We start from the raw sequence: 19,585 nt of genomic DNA, 5'->3' as shown, positions 1-19,585 counted from the left end.
TTAAATTACAGTAAGAGTTTTATTATAATTGTGTACTGATTTATTTGGCTTAATCATTTGGAGTTATTGGATTAATGAGATAAATCGGCAATATAGGCGAAAGCCCCTATAACTTCGAAGAAAGCGTAAGTGAATGCTGAAAAAAGTCTGCTTTCTCATCCACTTGTTGCTGCTTCTCTTTCCATGTAAATAAATGCCAGATAGAAGGTATTCGCTTTGTAATATTCGGCGGTTCCCATAGGGGGCGCCAACGGCACCAACTCGCAGCCCGACTGCAAGACATGTGGCTGGGACTTTCGGAAAGCTACACTCGCTCTTTAGTCCTAAACAATTCCCAGATTGTGTGACTGGTCAGCATTCCCTAGCAGGAGTTTGCACGCTTAAAAGCCGTTTACTAGGCGCAAACCAGCCGCAGCTGCGCTCAAACGGTGAGTAACGACACCTGACGTTAGCTAAGCGGAGCTAGCTGCTAGGAGGCTAAAAGCAACGTAAGCAGGTGCTGTTGTTCAAAGCCGCTAGTTAGCTCTCAGCTAAACTCGCTAGCTAACTTGTGACCTTCAGTACAATCATCGTGGCTGATATTAAACGGTAGTTAGCCTTATTTACCGCCGTGCTAACAGTCTGCTAGCTCCAAATGTAGCTGTGTTTTTAGCTAGCAGTAGCTCGCTAGCTAACCAACAACAACCGTGTTGTGGCCGTCGTGTTGGCACTGGTTGAACAAGTTGGAGCTAATTTTGTGTCTCCAGCAGCCAGGCCGTACTGGCAAAAACACGCAACAAGCTTTTCAAATACCCCACATTTTACTGATGCAGTATGACTTTTAGACTAAGTTAGCGTTTACATTTAAAAGACTGACTTTCAAGCTGCCTTCGGGCTTCGCAGTTAACCGGTGTTCCGAGTGGAAACACTTGAAATGGCCTGTGTTGACTTCGTTTGTTTGACTTGTTCAGTAATGCGGCTGTGTTCTTAGTCCGTTGCAGGAGCTTTAGCTAAACAAATTAGAAGTGTTCATATTTGGAGGATAGGAATTTCCAGACTGATTCGGGGTCAGTTATGGGAGACTCTCAGAAGTGTGGTGGCCTGGCGGAGTTGGGTTTGTTCACAGTGACTCAGGCTGTTAGTTACTCAAGTGTGCGTTCAGGCTACAAACATTCCTTCAACTGATAGACGCTAGAACATGGACTTGGTCAAAAATCTTGTCTGTACCTGTTTGTATTGGTTTTAGGCAACTGTTACCCAACCAAGCGTGCCGGAATAAATCAAATCTAAACCATTTCACTTTCACTTCTTGGTCTGAGTGCAACACAATCTATAGTGGTGATTGTAACTAACAGTAGTAGGTTTGTAATAGTAAAGTTGTGAAAAATTCCCTCATCAGTTCCAAAAATACATCTACCACGCCAAGATATCAGACCAAATGAGCACAACACAGACGAATATTATGGAGTAATTTAAAAAAAAAAAAAGGGGGGGGGGGGATTCCTTGTTGCTTTAATTGTGTCTGTGGGGCCTTTAATGAACCTTTCACTCTCTCTCCCCTGTTGTGGCAAAAAAGTGATTTCCGGTATTTGTCTCCCCCCCCCAAAAGAAAAAAGAAAGAAAGAAAGATTGCTTGTATTCAGACAGTTGTCACTGACTTGTTGTCCTATATTTTGTGAAACCTGCCAAACCCTATGTCATGAATGATACCAAGTCATTTCAAGCCACAAACAACATTCCTGTCACAAGGTAGAAGCTGTAGTTATTTTTTTTGAAAGTGGGTTTTATACATCCTTCATTCACCTAAACAGTCTTATTTACATAAAAAAAAAATGTATTTTATAAGAGTGATCTGACCAAGAGGGCAGCAGAAATTGCAACAAATATAACATAATAGTTGTATAAACATATTTTAAGTGATATATTATCCCTCCATGAACCCTGATGACTACAGTCTTTTTTACTAATATAAGAAAAGACATTACACATAAAAACAGAAATCACTTTTTGGCATAAGGCCTTTCTCACTAGAACGGTAACAATGAAACTTAACGAGAAATACAAATCTGTACCGTGTCACAACTGATAAAACACATTTAGCTTTTGACAGTCCCACCAATATGTTGTTATTGCATTTTTGGGTATTGTATTGTATTGTATCTTTATTTGTTTCAGACATATAAAACAAAAAACAATATATACACACTACATATATTTTCATTTACAGATACGAATATATATGTAGATATATACACACACGTATGTGTTCAGATAAACAAAAAATATATAATGAAATAAAACAAAATCGTCTGACATAATGTAACAATGTTTGGTCTGAAAAGGAGTAGGAAGAAGTATCATATTGTTATTGACTGAGTTTTGATTGGTTAGTTCTTACAACACTTATTAGAATTTCTGATTTTACATTGTTAGATAGATTATTGCTTTAATACACATCTTATTTAAAAATAGATGTGAATTGCAATAGATACTCAGTTCTTTAATGGTACTCCACCTTTTTTTTTTTTTTTTTTTAAAGTTCTATTACAGCAGTAGAGGGGTGTATTATCTGTGATTAGGTCATATTGCACAGTGGCTATTTTTCTTCTGATAAATTATTTATTCAGGGATTTCAGCGAAAGTATCGTATTCTCTGCATCTGAGGCTTATCGCTTTGTTATTTCAAAAGAAATAAAGGAGATAAAATCTGGGGTAGATTGTGGCCCCAATAAAGTGCAAGATAACTTCATAATCTGTAGCCAAGTCGAGAGCAGCCGAGAAACGGGGTCACTACTGTTTATTGATGGTGTGACTTGCTGATAGAAGTGGCAGGAGGAGTTGGGAGTGTACAGATCTGTACGCTCTGCTCAGATTGCGTCAAATGCTGTAAAACTGATGAGGCAGTGCTTCACAGTGCAAATGAATAATGACCCAAAGCACACTGCAAAAGCAACCCAAGAGTTTGTCAAGACAAAGAAATGGGATATTCTTCAATTTCATTTAATCACCTTAACGCAACAGTTTACTGATGACAAAAATGAAGGCAGAGAGACCCACAAACACACAGCAGCTGAAGGTGGCTACAGTAAAAGCCTGACAGAATATCTGGGAAGTATTAGGACTATGTATAAAAATGGTTGTAATTCCTGAACAGTTAATCCAGTACTTCTGCTAAACCCCTTGAACTCAAGCTGAAAGTCAGCACTTCAGTCACGTCTTGATTGTATTGTTAAGACTTTAGCAACTTTACTTCTCCTACTTTACTGCTTCCAATCCAGTACTCTAACTGTACTCTTAAAAACTACTTGTGCTATTATTTAAGAGAATCAACTCTCTCAAACTCAAAGTTTTAATCAATAAGACAGTCAAACAAGTTTTGATCATCTCAGTAAAAAAAACAAACTCAAAAGTTCACAGAAAGTGTCACCATTCACTCAGTCTCTACAGTTATTAGTGGGATGCATTTAACTTCCACTCCTTATAAATACACCTTGGCTTTGGGATCTGCTCATACAAAGTACGGATCCCTCAGTGTTAGATCAACAAACTTTTTTCTTTACTGAGAGGAATAGACGGTGAATCATTCTTTAATCTGCAAGGCAACATCTGCCTCCGCAGGCATGTTTCATTCTGGACTGCTTTATGCTTTATACTTATGCTTAGCATTAAGATTCCTTATTCCCTTATGCTGTTTTTTTATGGTCATGCTTGATTCTCCTTTTTCTGCCGTCTGTTTTGATTAAATATTAAAGGTACAGCCCTTAAATGGTTCCAGTATTTTTTGTCAGATAGGAGTTTCTCTGGCCAGGCTGCGTTTATTTGTGTTTTAGTATTTATTGATTGCTGATTTAGCGATTTAGCACACCTGCTCATGCACGAAGAGTTGAGCTGATACATGAGAAGCAATGATGATGTTAACTGAATTGAATCCAGCTAAGTCAAAGCTTTGTGTTAAGTGGTAAACCTGTGATAATATGATGAGAGAGTGAGAGGGAAAGAGCCATTGACTGAGCTTTTCAGTCTTGTTAACTCTCTTGAACACAGTGTTCATTCACAAATTTGCTGTGAAGACACAAAGAAATGTTTTTGTTGTGTGATAACATGCAAACTCTGCATGCAAACATTTGGAGGCACCGTTCTCAGACACGGATCGATGCAGAGCCGTGAAAGATGCCAACCTCAAATGAGCCAGTGAAAATCGTGGTTGTTGTTGGTTCTTGTCAGTCTCATTATAAAGCGCGTTGCTTTGTGTGTGGGACCAGAACGCTTTTAGTCCTTGTTTTTTTTTTTTTTTTTTTTTTTTTTCCCTTCCCTCCTCTGTAAAATAGGACAGTGTTAAAGCATTCTCTCTCTCTCTCTCTCAGTCCTGGAACCAGCTAATGGGCCCTAAAAATATATACAGAACTTTGCAAAAATATGATGGCAGTGTAAATCACACAAGCTCAGGTTGAAACTTGTCATAAAGATTTCTACTTTAGTGTTGCTTATTCTACAGAATATGTGTTGTGTGAAAGTGGCAGTTTGATGACTCGCTGTATTTCCACTAAGCTGATGTTGCATTGACAGATTTTGTTTTTGTGTAAGACTGAATAAATGTGGATTTAAAAGTGAATGTACTTCTTCCAGAAAGGACGGTATCCTTTAATTGTATTGCGCAAATTCATGTGCAGGATGTTGATCCAGCATAATGTAATCATCCTAAAACGTAAATATACCTGCATGTCTCTATTCTACAGCATGAACCAGGTTTGATGTGCACAGTTGATTCCCAGAGAAAACTGAGCTTGGACATCATTGCTTATTTCTAAAATAAGAAAGAGGTTTACCTCAATCTTGTCTTATATTGTTTAGAGCCAGGTGGGAGTTTTCCTCTGCAGTTCATTTGTATTTTTCACTATTTATTTGTCAAAATTCAAGGGACCTGCTAGTAGGAAGTGTCTGACAGGTTTGTTCAGAGGATTTGATAAAAATGCAAATCTTTAACAAAGACGCTTCATAGTAAACTGATAACTAAGGCTGTTTATCTACCATTAACCTTCTGAGGGGGAAAAAAATAGATTGTTTTGTTACATGCTACATTCAGTATCTTGCAGTATCTAACCTGATGATGTCATAAGCTGTGCCCCTTTCTTTCCTATCAGCAACTCTTCATTTCTGTCACCTTCCCTCTGTTGTAGTGGGGATCACGACAGCCAGGGGCCGGACATGATTGGAGCTGGAAGCGGTGAGAAATTCTAACCTTCGTTTAGCTGCATGTTGCATAAACATAGCAGACTCTATTTTTTTAAGACTGATTGGTGTAAGTAAATATTTTTCATACTTGTGTGTATCCTCTGCGGCGTATACAGGCGGCCAGGGCCCGCCTGATGGGGCAGACGGCGAGGAGGCGGAGAGGTGTCCTATCTGCCTGGGCGTCCTGGCTGGAGGCGAACTCGCCATGCCTGATAGCTGCTGCCATGTCTTCTGCCTCAGATGCCTCCTCACATGGGCAGAGGTGACACTCAGATAACGCTAATATAGTAGTGGCACTAAGTGGAAGTGATTTTAGGTCATGTCATGTGTAGTGAACAATTATATATCTGGTCTGTCTGTGAATTAATCACTATATTCTGTCTTAGATCCAGAATGATATTTTAATGAGTATTAGTGCATTGACAACAAAGGTGACTTGGGATGTGAGAAAGCAACCAATGCCATCAAAGCCCGGTTTGATGTGCTAAAACTGGCTTTCTGTTTGTTAATGTTGGCTAACGTTACCTGCTAGCAAAGACACATATCAGTGTAACAGCTAGCAGGCTAACCGTAGTTTACTTCCTCACTAAAGTTGTTGCAGACAAGATGTTACCTGAAGCTCCTTATAACAAGTTTTTGTTGTGCTGGGTGTTTGTTGACATTAGTGGACTTTTGAGCTACATTTAGCTAGTGTTGCTCACCTTTGACACTGGGCCCCGGTCCACATGCTGTTGGAGGAAACCAGGGAAGTTGGGGAAGGTCTGATGATTTTAGTTATGTTTATTCTCTTTAAACTTGGCAGTAAAAAGCCTTGAGTACAGAGGGAAAAGTTCAAAGGTGTTAGCAATGATATTCTTGTGCCAGTACTCATGCCAAAAATAGCATCTAGTGATTTCCCTCATGTCAGACTGGAAAAGCCCGTAAGCCTTTAAGCATTCATGCCTTTCATTCGTATTAGTGTACTAATGATGTTTTGTTTGCTTTAATTTGAAGCTGCAGATGGCTCCTTCCTGCCCCGTGGATAGAAGACCTTTCAGTCATGTTTACAGATGGGACAGGATTCTCGGCTGTGTGCAGGTCAATGTGCTGTTTTCTCTGTTTACTGCTGTTGTTTTAAGCTTTGTTGAAATTTCCTGTGCTGTAAAGCTGAGACACCCGCTGCCTCCTGTTAACGAGAAATACGGAGCGTTATTTTCCCATGATGTCAGTTTATTTGAAGTGTATTTAAGAAGAATTTTAACAGCTGAAAAAAAAATTTGGTTGAAGTGGTTTTGAGGTAGCCTGAGATTGACCTAGAAGGTAAAGCCAGCAGTCAAAATTAGTTTTGTTTCCAAGTCACATGTAGGCCAGCTGTCAAGCCACCACACTGCCTCACATGACTTTTGTCTTTATATGTACTTAAAAAATAAATAAATAAATATGCTTCTATCCTCAAAGGTCCCTGTGAGGAAGCGACTGTCTCAAAGCGATGCTGAGAATTGCTGCTGTAGAAACCCTGAACAAAAAGTCTGTCTCAAGTGAGTGTTAGACTGTTTCTTTCTTAACATTACTGGGTTTCCTCTTAGGCCGGCCCTTGACATTTGACTGTGAGTGCAACCAAGAACTGATAAAATGGTTATCTTTTCAGAAGCAAGCCCACAAGAAGGTTGAGACGGCAAAAGGTGGAGAGGACGGCAGGCGCTAAAACAAAAGGACTTGTGAGGAAATGTATGTTAGAGCGCTTCTGCCCCAGAAATGTGGCTAGCCTTTTCTCGCATTGTGTCAGCAATCTCACGTCTTTAAATGTGTTTATAGGTAACGATGAGGATCCCTCCTCACTGAGCAGAAAAAAGGTAACTGCTTTGTTTTTTGTTTTATCTGTCCCACACACGTTTCACTGTTAGGTTTGATGTCACTGTTGATTCTTTGCATTTCTCTCTTCAGGTGAGAGGAACAGACTGCTGTACGTGGTCACCTCCTCCCTGTGTTTCATTAGTTACGTCAGCACAGGACGTGTAAGTGACACTGATTTAATGAAATAATATGTTAGTAGTTTTTTTTATAGTTTGTACTCTTTGTCAGAATTTTTTTTTAAAGTGCTTACAGCGATCATGTTTAAAGTGCGCTCAGTCGATCAGTTGGAGAAGTCAAAAAATTGGGTTGAATTCTAAACATAGTAGGTGGATCTTTAAAAAGTTTTATGGTATTAAACACATTAACATTAAAAGTTATTAGTGGAGTCACTGCACAAAACTCCAGCACACAGTGCCTCTTTGACATATTGCATGCATTAACGTCTTGCTGTTTTAGAAACAGGCCAGACTATGGTAAATGGTAAATGGCCTGCATTTGTATAGCGCTTTTCTAGTCCCTAAGGACCCCAAAGCGCTTCACACTACATTCAGTCATTCACCCATTCACACACACATTCACACACTGGCGATGGCAAGCTACATTGTAGCCACAGCTGCCCTGGGGCGCACTGACAGAGGCGAGGCTGCCGGACACTGGCGCCACCGGGCCCTCTGACCACCACCAGTAGGCAAACACGGGGTTAGGAAACATCTTGGGCAAGACTATGTTTCACATCCTATGTCAGTAAGGCTTTATTGATAGGACAGCTCTGAATCATGGTTAACTTCATTCACGTGCAGTGATGAATTATTGTGCTAACTGTGCACTATTAACATGTCACCTAAACAACCAAAGGTTGACTTTTTATGTGTAAGCAGGATTAACTGTAAGAGTAGACTGATACATTGTAGCTTAACAGTTTTAGCTCATGTCTTTAAAAATAGAAAAAATAAAAAACTTACAAAATTCTCGATGCTGGCAGAGGGTCTCCTGAGGCTGCAGTGTATTGACAGAAACTCTGAAAACGATAAAGAAAACATCCTTACCAACTCCGTCAGTGGAACTGTTTTATTCCCGTGGTTTTCAACCCACTGGGGATAGAGCAACTGAAGGTGGAAACATCAGGGAAACTAAGATGAATAAACATTGATTTTGTAATGTGCTGACCTTCAGTTCACTCAAATTTGACTTCAGGCAGACATGCCAGAAAAAGTTGGTGTTTGGATATGGAAAGGTGCAAGTTTAATGACACTCCTGAAGAAAACCACAACTCGTGGTGGTTAAAACTGGTGCCTGAAAGCGTTTCTGAAACTCCCCACACTGTGTGTGGAAGATGTTTCGGTTCGGATATCGTTTGGAGCGGCAGTGATTTTTTTTTTTCTTTTCTTTTCACACTGATAAACAAGTTGGAAAAATGTTGTAAATTTAACCACATACTTTAGCTTCTTGCTTTTATTTTTGAACTATCATCAGTGTATTACATGAAAATTAGACAGATGTTTTTACATTTGTGTTTCCATGGTGATCTTGGTCATCACTGCATCATAAAGTGGTATTGAGGAGCACTTAAAAAGTAACTTGTAAAATTAGCTGTAAGTATAGACCTTTTTATAGATATAAAGTCTGCTTCTTCTAAGAATAGGTAACATCAAATAATTGACAGATTACAGTTTAGACCTATTTTAACTGTAGAAACCAAAAAATATCTCATGTTCAGAAGCTGGACGGCAGGGCAGATGGGTAAATCTACTTCTGAACATGAGATATTTTGGACTATAACTTTACATTTGAAATTCAAATTTGTAACTCTTACCCTGCTTTCACTGTCCTTCAGTGCAGATCCTGAGTGGATGGCAGAAGATATACCATATGACACTGGACTCAAGCAGTGCAAGCCCCAGGTGCAGCACTGTCCCTGGCTCTCTCCTGCTGCTCCCATCCCTGCTAATGGCACCTCAAGGTAATAAAATTCCCACTGCTGTGACCGTTTTCACAAACTGACAACATCTTTCATTAGATCCTATCCACAGCCTCAGTTTGACACTCGTGGTTTAGTCTGTCAGTCAGGACTATAGAACAGCGCACACAAGGAATTGTCCTGAGTATAAAACACAGGAGCTTTAAAACTGCACACTGAAATGTTTCACTTGATAAATTCTTGAAAAGTTTGTTTTGGTAACATTGATTGGGGTCCATTCAAACAGGACATTAGAATGAGTTCTTCTTTGGGTTTTTGGGACTTTAAAATTGTGGAAAAGTAGGAATGAAGAACGCACTGAGATAAAATCTGACCTCTAGTTGTTTGTTGGTTTTACAGGCAGAGTTTCCATGGAACCAGTTGGAATCACAACACGTTTCCATTTGGATTTGGCTCATTTCCATTTACCTCCAGCTCACCGTTCACCCCGAGCAACTTTGGTGAGACACATTCGACACAGTTGACTTTTTTTCTATGATCATGGTGACCATGTCTCGTTTAGTTAGACTAGTACTTTGATAGCGTTCCATTCGTACACATGATACAGAGCTTTATTCTGTTCTGTTAAATGTTTATGCAAATACTGCCTACACTGTCACACAGTGATGGCAATATGGATCTGTTTTTTTTGAACCACTGACTTTAGTGGATAACCTGCTCTGCCCCCACATTTAATGTTTGCTACAAAGTTTATACACTTTGTGTTAAAAGGGAGTTTTTCACTGTTGCCAAGTTCTTTCTCATTTTGATATTTTGATTTATTGATTAGCATCCAAATATCTCAGTGAATACAGAATAAAGATTACCACAAAGCAAGAAAGCACGAGACAAGGCTAATCGAAAGGTATTGGCTGAAGCATATGCTTATTACGCCAACCAGACAATCCTCATAGGGGATTGTCTGGTTGTTGGGGTTTTCTGTTTCATGTTGTATGGTCTCTAGGTGACTGTAGTGACTGTATGGATGGATGAAATGTAGAAGAACCATTAAAGTCTTGAACTAGATATCAATAAGAAGTAAAATCAAATGACTGTATTCAAACGGCAGCTGCTGTTCATAGGAAACACTGGACCAAAATAATAGTGAATCACAGGCTTCTATAACCAGTCTCTCTCCCGTGTAGTGTTTCAGGGTGTTGTCTGCGCCATCACGTGTCCCAAAGGAGGAGAGAAGAGAGGTGGCCGAGCTTCAACCTCCAAAGCCCCCACCAAAGAGACAGAGTCTCTACCGTCGAGACGATCAGGACGCAACAACAGCAAAACTCAAGAAGAGACTCCTACATCTGACCCTTCAACACCTCCACAGTCCAGTTTGTCAGACTCCGACTCATCTGCTAGCCAGTCCACAAGGCCTGGCAAGGCTTCTCAGGTGCCGGCCAAGAGGAAAGGGAAACGAGTGACAAACCGAAAGGCTAGCGGCAAACGGAAAGCTACAACGAGAAAAAAAAGCTCTCCGGAAGTTGTTAACAGTCCAGCAGCTAGCGAGGAGGAAGCACAGGAGGACGCAGTGGAAGAGGCATGTGAGGAAGTGCAGGAGGAAGCACAGGTAGAGGCACAGGAAGCATCACAGGAGGAGGAAAATGACGTGAGTCAAAACAGGGAGGAGGTGGAGGAAGAAGAAGAGGAAGATAAAACTGAACAGGAGCAGGATGGAAGTCACTCAGAACAGCAGCAGTCTGATGCTGAAGATGGTCTCAATGAGGAACAGGATGGTTTCAATTCCTCTGATGAGCAGCGAGCCGGAGGAGCTATGAATTATGTGGGACAGGAGAGTGAGGAAGCTCAGGAACAAAGTGATGAGCACGAGCAAGAAGAGAAAGCCGACGAAGGTGAGAGTGACGTCTCATGTCCCTCAGGATCAGCTGTTAGCAGCCCTGGTTTGTGCTCTGAAGGAGTCGAGAGCAAAAAAGAGAAGGAAGAGCAGGCCAGTCCAGTTTCCTCTGGAGAAAAGCATCCAGAGGAAAGGACTTTGCCATCCCCATCCCACTCCTCCACACAGAATGCTCTGGAAGATGTAGTGTCTCCACAGTGTGACGAGCAGGTGGAGCAGGATGATGAAATGGACATTTGTGCAGAGTCAGAAGATGCCAACAATGAAGAATCTTCAAAGAAAGTGAAGGCTGAATCATGTGGGAGTTTAGCACAACCTGGTTCTCCCTCTGCTCCAGAGGAAAATGTAGCTGACCAAGAAGCGAAAGCTTCAGAGGTCATTGAGGCAGAAATGCTGGCATCAATAGAGCATTCGGGGGTCGACAACTCTGTGGAAGGATCCAAGGATGACACAAGTGTTGTCCCCATGGACTGCAGTTCACCCACGAGCGAGCATGGGAACAGCCCCGTTTTGGAACCTCCGAGTGAGACTGCTTCCCCTGCTCCTGTAGAACCACCTCCTACAACTTCTGAAAGCCACGTCACCAAAGATGAAGGCGCCAAGGACAAAAGGGAGAGAGACAGGAGCCAAGAGAGGAAGAATGGCAAGCAGCGGAGATCTCGCTTCCACTCTCCAACTTCCACGTGGTCACCTAAGAGGGACTCAAAGAGAGAAACATGCAGGCGTTCACGTTCACGGTCTAGAGAACGTGACAGCAGCCCTTCCCCGAGGCGCTCTTCACGGGCTCGCAGCAGAGAAAGAGACAGGGACCGGGATGGAGACAGAGACTATTCTAGGAGAGATCGTAGTCGGGACAGAAGGAGGCGACGGTCCCGCTCAAGATCCCGGTCAAGGTCCCGGTCTAGATCTCGATCTAGAACAAGATCACACAGACGAGGGCCCAGCCCTGAATGGTCGACATCTAGAGAGCAGTCTCCTCAGAGGAAGGAGCGTAGAAGCTGGAGATCTGGAGCCGGTGGTGGGTCTGGCAGTGAAGGACGGAGGTATCACGGCAGCGCTGGCCACTTTGAAAATGGTGTCCCTGCAGAAAGTTCTCCTGATCGCCAGAGCTCAGACAATCCCGATTGGGTTACAGAAAAGATTCGAGGAGATGCTGATGGAAGGAACCGGGACTTCGGGTACAGCAGCAGCTCACGCTGGGAAGACCATCGTGGAAGTGGTGGGAACAGAGGAGAACAACGAAGTCGAGGGGGCCCTGGAGGGTTTGAACGTGGCCGGGGCGGAGGACGTGGTGGTGGCAACCGCAACTTTTACAACCAACAGGAAGAAATGTCTGACAGCCGCTGGCAGTCGAGGAACAACTTCTCAGGTACAGGCAACAATTCAGGGAACGACGCATACAGCCGCTTCAATGAAAACCGAGGCGGCGGGCGCAGGAAAGAGCCTGAGCCAGGCGAGCCTATGGTTGACCGCTCAGGCTGGTCCTCTGCATCCAGCTGGGCTGTCAGGAGGACACTGCCTGCAGATGTTCAAGACTATTACTCAAAAAGGGAGAGAGGCACGGGCACGTGGAGCCGGCAGGAGGAAGAGCAGCAGCCACCAGCTGCAGCAGGTGAGACCTCTTTATTTTGTCGATACTCCTCCAAAAAATCAGGCATCACTGTGTTGTCTGCACTGCAGAGTTGAAAAGTAAAGAAGCATGTTATACATTATGGTGGTATGTGTTGAATATTCTCTTTGAGCCAACGAGAAGATAATTTTAGTTCATGTCTGAGGAGAGAACAACTAGAAATTACCCCCAGGTATCTGCACTCCATTCGATTTAGAGGAAACTGTGATTTCTTTGAAGTTAATTTATTCCTTTGAAAGTCTCACAGCATCTATTTTTGATATAAGGCGGCTCTTTTCATTCTGCCTTCTGCGAATCCTGTCCTGCACTTTTTTATATAAACCTACGTGAATAAGCACAGACAGTTTTATTTAGCCTCTCACATTCACTGTCCCCTCAACATTTTTTCATTATTATTTGTGGTCCTTGTTCTCCAGATCCTCCAAAAAGCGATCCTCCTCTCCAGGCAGTCCCCGGTAATGCTCCGGTGCCTCTGATGAACGTGATTCCACCTCATCCTCCGCAGCTTAATGTTATTCATCACTACCCCATGCAGGCCCCACGAGGAGCCCTGCCGGTCAGCTTGCAGCCTGCAGCACCCTATGCCATGCCTCCTCAGGTCCCCATGCATCTCCACCCTGCTGTGCCGCTGCTGCAGGTGCCCGCTGTGGGTGCTCAGGGCCTCCCACCTCCTCCACCACCACCTCCACCAATGCAGCAAGGCAGCCAGACGGCAGCGGTTCAGCCAGACGGCCACGCTGCACAGGTATGGTAGTCTTGGCAGGATTAGTTTCCAATTCCTGAATGTCTAATGTTTTTATTTATTTATTTTATAAATGGGCACAATAACTGTCTCCAAGCAGTTCTTCCCATAATTCTCTCTGTGATTTTTCCATTTTGCATTAGATGGCCAATACCAAGGTGAGTTTTGTGAAACCAGCATTGCTTCCAACCCCAACCAAAGCTGGGGTTGTAGCAGTGACACAAGGCCAGCCGGCACCAAGCCAGGCGCTGCCATCCTCTACAACTCAGCCCGGCCAGCATAACAAGGCCCAGGCTGACAGCTCCAAAAAAGAAAAGGTAACTGATCTGTCACTCCATCAAAGGTCATTCAGTAAAGTTTTTTTCTTCTCTGCCCTTTTCTGTTTGTTGTCTTTTGGATTATCCAAGTTCCTCTTACTGTTGCAGAAACAACAGATCCAAGAGAAAGCTATAAATGAAGTGAAGACAGCCATCAAACCATTTTACCAAAAGAAGGAGATTACAAAGGAGGAGTACAAGGAGATTGTGCGCAAGGCAGTAGAGAAGGTAACCCCTCAGATTTCTTTTACTGTCATCTGCATTTTTAATGCAATCAGAGCCCAATACACGGCCTTTAAATTATATTGAATGCAGACACCTAGCTGTGTGGTAGCCAGGTGTAATGTTCACACAAACTCTGAGAGCAGCTAGCTTATTATTGTTATCATTATTGAGTGTATTTGCCAACAGTTGCTGCTAACATTAGATATTTTTGTGAAGGCCAAATAAAATGCCGCTGCTTTTTAAAACAACCACATACAGACTGTTACATTTAGGGATCAGTATTTCCTGACTTATTGTGTCTGGCTTTTCTTCCACTTCAGGTGTGTCACAGCAAGAGTGGGGAGGTGAACTCTGGTAAGGTGGCCAACCTGGTGAAGGCCTACGTGGACAAATACAAGCATGCCCGCAAGAAATGAAACGTCGCCCTGCTGCTGAGGTGGCAAAAACCCTCAAAGACCCATTGAGCTGCTCAAGTGCAATTTCTTCTCCTTGGAATTTGGCCTCCGAGCTGAAAGATGATGGAGAGCCAGCTTTTTTTTCCCCTTTTCTTTTTTTGATATCTCTACCTTTTATTGAATGATGAAGATTTTTTTCTATAGATTTTCATATTTTGTCAGAAAAGAACAACCCAATCAGAAATTGTAATGCAAGAGCCCTTTATTTTGCATAGATCATGTGACTTGGGAACTACTGTAAAGAGCGCAGGCTAGTGTGGGGAGAGGGGGTGGGTGGGGTGGATGATGTTAAAGATGCACCACTCAGTGAAAGACATTTCCAGGGTGCCAGCTGGTACAACAAATTTCTCTGTTAGGGCATCCTGATCGCTTCTGAACTGAATATTGTCAGTGTCCTTTTTTAAATGTTAAATAATATTTCAGATGAGATCCTAGTTTATTGCCTTTATCAATCTGTGTGGCCCAGTGATGGGCTGGAATCTAATGAACGTGATTGTAATCAGGGCCCTGATTGGACCCAAACTGGGTTAACCAATCAGCAGTGAGTGTATAATGTGAGCTGTAGCTCCTGGGTGGGAGGGGGTAGTTTAGAAACTCCACCCCCTTGCTTGAATGTGTAATAAGTGTTTGAGTATACATGAACTGTGGAAGCTATCCAGAGAGTAGTTGAATAAATTAGCTGCCTCCTAACGTGCTTTTGTGTGTGTTGTCACAGGAGTTGCATGAAAGACTTCCTGTTAGAGCGCCGGGTCACTGTAAGATTTAATTGCAGGCTACACGGTGTGACATGAATCTAATAAACAATATCAAGGTAGATATATGTAGAGTGACCAACAGCGTTGGTGCGTTCATGGTCGTTGGAGAACAGCGTGACATGAAGAGAAATGCTCTTTTTCTTAGGTTTCTTTTATGGTACTGTGCAAAAGTCTAGAGCCAACAATGTATTGAAACGTGTAGACATACATGGATACATACTGGGTCTAAACAAAAAAGCTGACTGAGTCTGACTGTTCCAGTGTCTTTTTCTGTCTTTGCTTTTACTGTATTAGCAGTGTGTTTGGGATCATCATCATGATGGAACAGGAACATCACCAACACCACTGGCTGACAAGCACCCCAAAACCAAAGCCTCCCCCGTGTTTTACACGTGGTTGTAGACACTCACTGTTTTATCCTGTCTGCGCTTAGTGACAATAATTTAAAGCAGGAATGTGGAATTAACATCTCAATAAGACCTGATTTTCAGTCCAGCTCTTGAGTAATTTGGCATACCCTCAGTCTTTTCTCCGTTTCCCTTCCCTGTTTCTAATGAGGTGTAAGTGAACAGTAGACGGATGGATTTTTCTTTTAACGACATGACTTTCAGAATACTGTTCCTCTGCTGTAGATCAGTTTTTAGGCTTTCCTTAAGTCTTCTTTGGCTGCTTTTGTTTGTCAAATTTCCTCAAATTTGTAGAAGGACACACTAAACGTCTGTGTGTCCTTATATCGACTGGGATTTGCCAATTTTTCAGCTACTAGCGATACTATTTTTCCTGGTTTTTTTTTGTTTGTTTTGTTTTGGGTTTTTTTTGGGCTGTCAAATGGTTTCATCTTTTCAGCTTTATAGATACACTAAAGAAATTTGGGAAAAATGTATTTTTGCAACAGGCTGCAAGTATCTAAGTGCTTAAAGAAGTTAAAATGGGTTCTTTGCTAAGTTGTCTGTTACTCTGTAGACACAACACTGGTTCGTCCCTTGAGTTATGCTTGAATAATTCATAAGTCAGTGTTAAAGCATTCCTCTGAAAATGGTCAGGCACAAGGACTGGACTGACCTCTGCAGTGCTGTTGCTAATGACTGCTTTTAACAAAATTACAATGCAGTCTGGCTCTTTGGAAACAGGATTCTTGCAAAGTACTGTAAAACAGTCACATATTAGATTAGATAAAACTTTATTAATCCCTCGGGTGGGTTCCTCCGGGAAATTTGGTTTCCAATAGCACAGCACCGACAGAAGTTACAGAATGTGAGCAGAAATGTACCATATATACACACACAATACAGAGACGTATATAAATACAGAGTATACAAAAGGGATAAATAGGAATACGAATACAAGGGAATTGCACATTTCACAGTATTGTGAGTCTATTGCACCGTTGGATATTAACAAAAAGTATTGCACAGTGAAAAGGCACTACAGCTTAGTTCCCTCCTCCTTTGTCCTCCTGTTTCCCCTCCCTCTCCCCTCCAGAGAGGAGTTAAACAGTTTGATAGCGTGTGGAACAAAGGAGTTTTTAAGTCTGTTGGTTCTTGTCTTTGGGAGAAGCAACCTGTCACTGAACAGACTCCTCTGGTTGTTTATGGCCGTGTGCAGAGGATGCCCAGCATTGTCCATAATGTCCAGCAGTTTCTTTTGTCTTTTTCTCTGCCACTATCACCAGAGTGTCCAGCTTCATGCTGACCACAGAGCCAGCCTGGATGAGTCCTTCTTTGCTGTGCTGCTCACCCAGCACACCACAGCATAGAACAGTACTCCAGCAACCACAGACTGGTAAAACATCCTCAGGAGCTTCCTGCAGATGTTGAAGGACCTCCGCCTCCTGAGGAAGTACAGTCTGCTTTGGCCTTTTTTATACAAGTGCTCTGTGTTGCATGACCAGTCTATCTTATTGTCCACCCACAGCCCGAGGTACTTGTATGCGTTGACCACCTCCTCTCTCTCTGTCTGAACTGGCAGTGGACCTGATCTGGACCTCCCGAAGTCCACAACCAGTTCCTTGGTCTTTGAGGTGTAGAGTTGGAGGTGGTTTATGTGACGAACTCCACATTACCGTCGTGTTAAACCCACTATGTGTGGTGGCTGTAGCTCAGGTGGCAGAGCAGGTCAGCCACTAATCAGAAGGTCGGTGGTTCGATCCCAGGCTGCATCCTGGCTGCATGCCAAATATCCTTGGGCAAGATACTAACCCCGTGTTTGCCTACTGGTGGTGGCACCAGTGTCCGGCAGCCTCGCCTCTGTCAGTGCGCCCCAGGGCAGCTGTGGCTACAATGTAGCTTGCTATAGCCAGTGTGTGAATGTGTGTGTGAATGGGTGGATGACTGAATGTAGTGTAAAGCGCTTTGGGGTCCTATGGACTAGAAAAGCGCTATACAAATGCAGGCCATTTACCATTTACTATTCTTTCACATTAGTGTTCATGTTTTAGATTAAACATCCCAGTTTGCACGATTATGACACATTTTTGTTTCCCATCCAGACATAAACATGTTGAAGATGCACCTCTTTCACTTAGACATGCAAACAAATTGAGTCTTAACTCTGCTATCATCCAATTCATGTGTTAGGCACAGACTCATATTAAAGTCGACTCGTCCCCAAAAAGAACAAGAAGAAAGCATGTGGAGGACAAGGACCAGCCTGAGATAAGAGTCCTGCTGATGATAGGGCATCTGTTCATTGAAAGATGTTTGTTTTTTTCAGGCCGACATCATTTGTGTACCTAAAATTGTTACGAATTCACAAATTCAGGTAAGAAAATAATCATGAAATCTGCATTTGTGGGTGAGCTTCCGTGAACTCTGAGCCCATGTTTGAAGGAGGGAGGAGTATCTACAACTATGAGCTACAACTCTGGTCTCCTCCCCAATTTGTGCTTAAAAAAATGGCAGTCAAACCCTGCAAATATCAGAAACGTAACCTCTGGACTTTCAGTTACGATGGCAGATTGACCAGCTGTTAAAGGTATTCTTGCATCAGAATGAAGTTTCATTTTGACCTGCCCCTTAAAACTATTCAGGGTACACACCACACAAATCCTGAAATGAAGTCTCAACACACTTGCATAGCTTCAGTAAAACAAGTTGCAGTGAAAAACTCATCTTCCTTGGCCTAAACACACACACACACACACACACACACACACACACACACACACACACACACACAGAGAGAGAGCGCTTAAGCCAACTGAATTGGTGCCATGGATGAACCTTGGTGTCTGTTCCTTGGAGCACAATGTCAACCTCCGTCAGCTTGGGGGCAGCATTGTCAAGCTGGTGTTTCAGCTCTGCAGAAATCTTTCTCTGGAGAAATAAACTAAAACTCAAAATTATCTGAGCCCACTGCTTCATTTTTAAAAGACAGTGGAGTTGAAGTTGTCTCCATGTGAACAAACACTCACTTTGTTAAATACTAAAGAATCTGAAAGACGTGTGTGTTTTAACTTTTCTTTTCTTTGAATTAAACACTGCCTCCTACAGGCATTGATTGGCTTACATTTCTAAAACAAAGCCCTCAAAGGTACTTTTTGCAAATTGCAACTAAAACTTCATCCACCAGTGGGCAGTGTTTTTAATTTTTAAAAGGGCTGTTGCTGTTTTTTTTTTTTTTTTTGACAGCTTGTTTTTTTAACTGCACTTTTCTCCTCATGAAGCTTTTCCTTTTCTCACACTGTTGTAAATAAAATTTTATTTTCATTGATAATAAATTTTACATTAACCTGCTGCACCATCTTATGGTACAGAATGGTATTACAGCAAAATATGGCCTGGGTCTATCTAAGCTGAACTTGGTCTCTCTCTTTAGCACGGTGCATAGGTGTTTTGGAGATTAAAAAAACAAACAACTAAACATAGTAGTTCTTCCACATTCTGTTGTTGGCTTTAGCTTGGAGGTTTTTTTTAGGTTCTTAGGCCACAAGTCAAAAAGACAAAACATAAAACCAGCCTGACAGTGGACAAGAAAGAGTGTACACAGCTCAAGTTACCATTTGTCTTTGATTTATTTGGACCGTAATTACAGGATATACATAGTGTTTCATTGAAACAACAGTGTAACACTGGTGGGCAAAGCCCTCTTTGCTGCTGAGGTCAAGAGTTGGTTGACGTACTCTCAAGCGGAGATGTGCAGAAACAACATTTTCTGCACATCTCCAGTGTGATGGCATCAGCCACACAGGGGTAAATTAGTCCATTTTTCACTTTATTATTTTGCTTTGCAGTTTTCTTCATTAATCATTTGGTTAAACCTAACACTGGTATTATGAGGCGCGCACATAGTAACATTGTGTGGTTTTTCTAAAATGTTTTGTTATATTATGTTTCTCTTTCTTTGAGTTAGCTGGGTTTGGGCGGTGGCTGTTTCCTGTCTGGGCAAAAGGCGTGGCTGAGGACTCTGGGGACAAAATGCCTGCTCAGCAGGACCAACCATGAGCTTACCAGGAGCAGGGGTGTTTTAGGCTTAGTTAGGTTATTCTGTGCTTAGTTAATATTAGTGTGTGTTTTTGTTTTCCCCCCTATTGTGTTCAAATGGTTTGGCCAAATCATTATAAAAGCTACCCTCATGTGTCTTTGTAATTAGGTCAGTTTGTGAGTTAAG

At 42.3% G+C, this 19,585-nt stretch overlaps 1 protein-coding gene across 3 annotated transcripts; it reads left to right on the top strand.

Annotated features, from left to right (window-relative positions):
• Positions 1-232: 232 nt before the first annotated feature.
• On the top strand, positions 233-15,052 carry scaf11 (SR-related CTD-associated factor 11). Of its 3 annotated transcripts, none has more exons than XM_005743307.2 (15): positions 233-428; positions 5,157-5,203; positions 5,328-5,473; positions 6,211-6,288; positions 6,649-6,728; positions 6,839-6,918; positions 7,006-7,043; positions 7,135-7,205; positions 8,879-9,004; positions 9,362-9,462; positions 10,147-12,465; positions 12,900-13,228; positions 13,369-13,542; positions 13,651-13,770; positions 14,088-15,052. In XM_005743307.2, exons 2-15 carry the CDS (start codon positions 5,185-5,187, stop codon positions 14,181-14,183), a joined length of 3,777 nt encoding a protein of 1,258 aa, XP_005743364.1. In that variant the 5' UTR covers positions 233-428; positions 5,157-5,184; the 3' UTR covers positions 14,184-15,052. The 3 variants fall into 3 exon arrangements, with proteins under 3 accessions (XP_005743364.1, XP_005743363.1, XP_005743365.1); XM_005743306.1 differs by having other exon boundaries at positions 6,205-6,288; XM_005743308.2 differs by lacking the exons at positions 13,651-13,770; positions 14,088-15,052 and having other exon boundaries at positions 6,205-6,288; positions 12,900-12,938; positions 13,019-13,228.
• The last annotated feature ends 4,533 nt before the right edge of the window (positions 15,053-19,585 follow it).

The sequence above is a fragment of the Pundamilia nyererei genome, unplaced genomic scaffold, assembly GCF_000239375.1.
Source record: "Pundamilia nyererei isolate P.nyererei 1_Seehausen unplaced genomic scaffold, PunNye1.0 scaffold00130, whole genome shotgun sequence".
Classification (NCBI taxonomy): Eukaryota; Metazoa; Chordata; class Actinopteri; order Cichliformes; family Cichlidae; genus Pundamilia; species Pundamilia nyererei.
Note: the sequence above shows the minus strand (reverse complement) of the source record. Positions and strands in the feature narration are given on the sequence as shown.

Excerpts from the sequence above, each read along its gene's own strand:
- scaf11 (XM_005743306.1), top strand. Across the intron at positions 9,463-10,146 it reads GTTCACCCCGAGCAACTTTG|TGTTTCAGGGTGTTGTCTGC; the intron begins GTGAGACACATT and ends TCTCCCGTGTAG. Across the intron at positions 12,466-12,899 it reads GCAGCCACCAGCTGCAGCAG|ATCCTCCAAAAAGCGATCCT; the intron begins GTGAGACCTCTT and ends CTTGTTCTCCAG.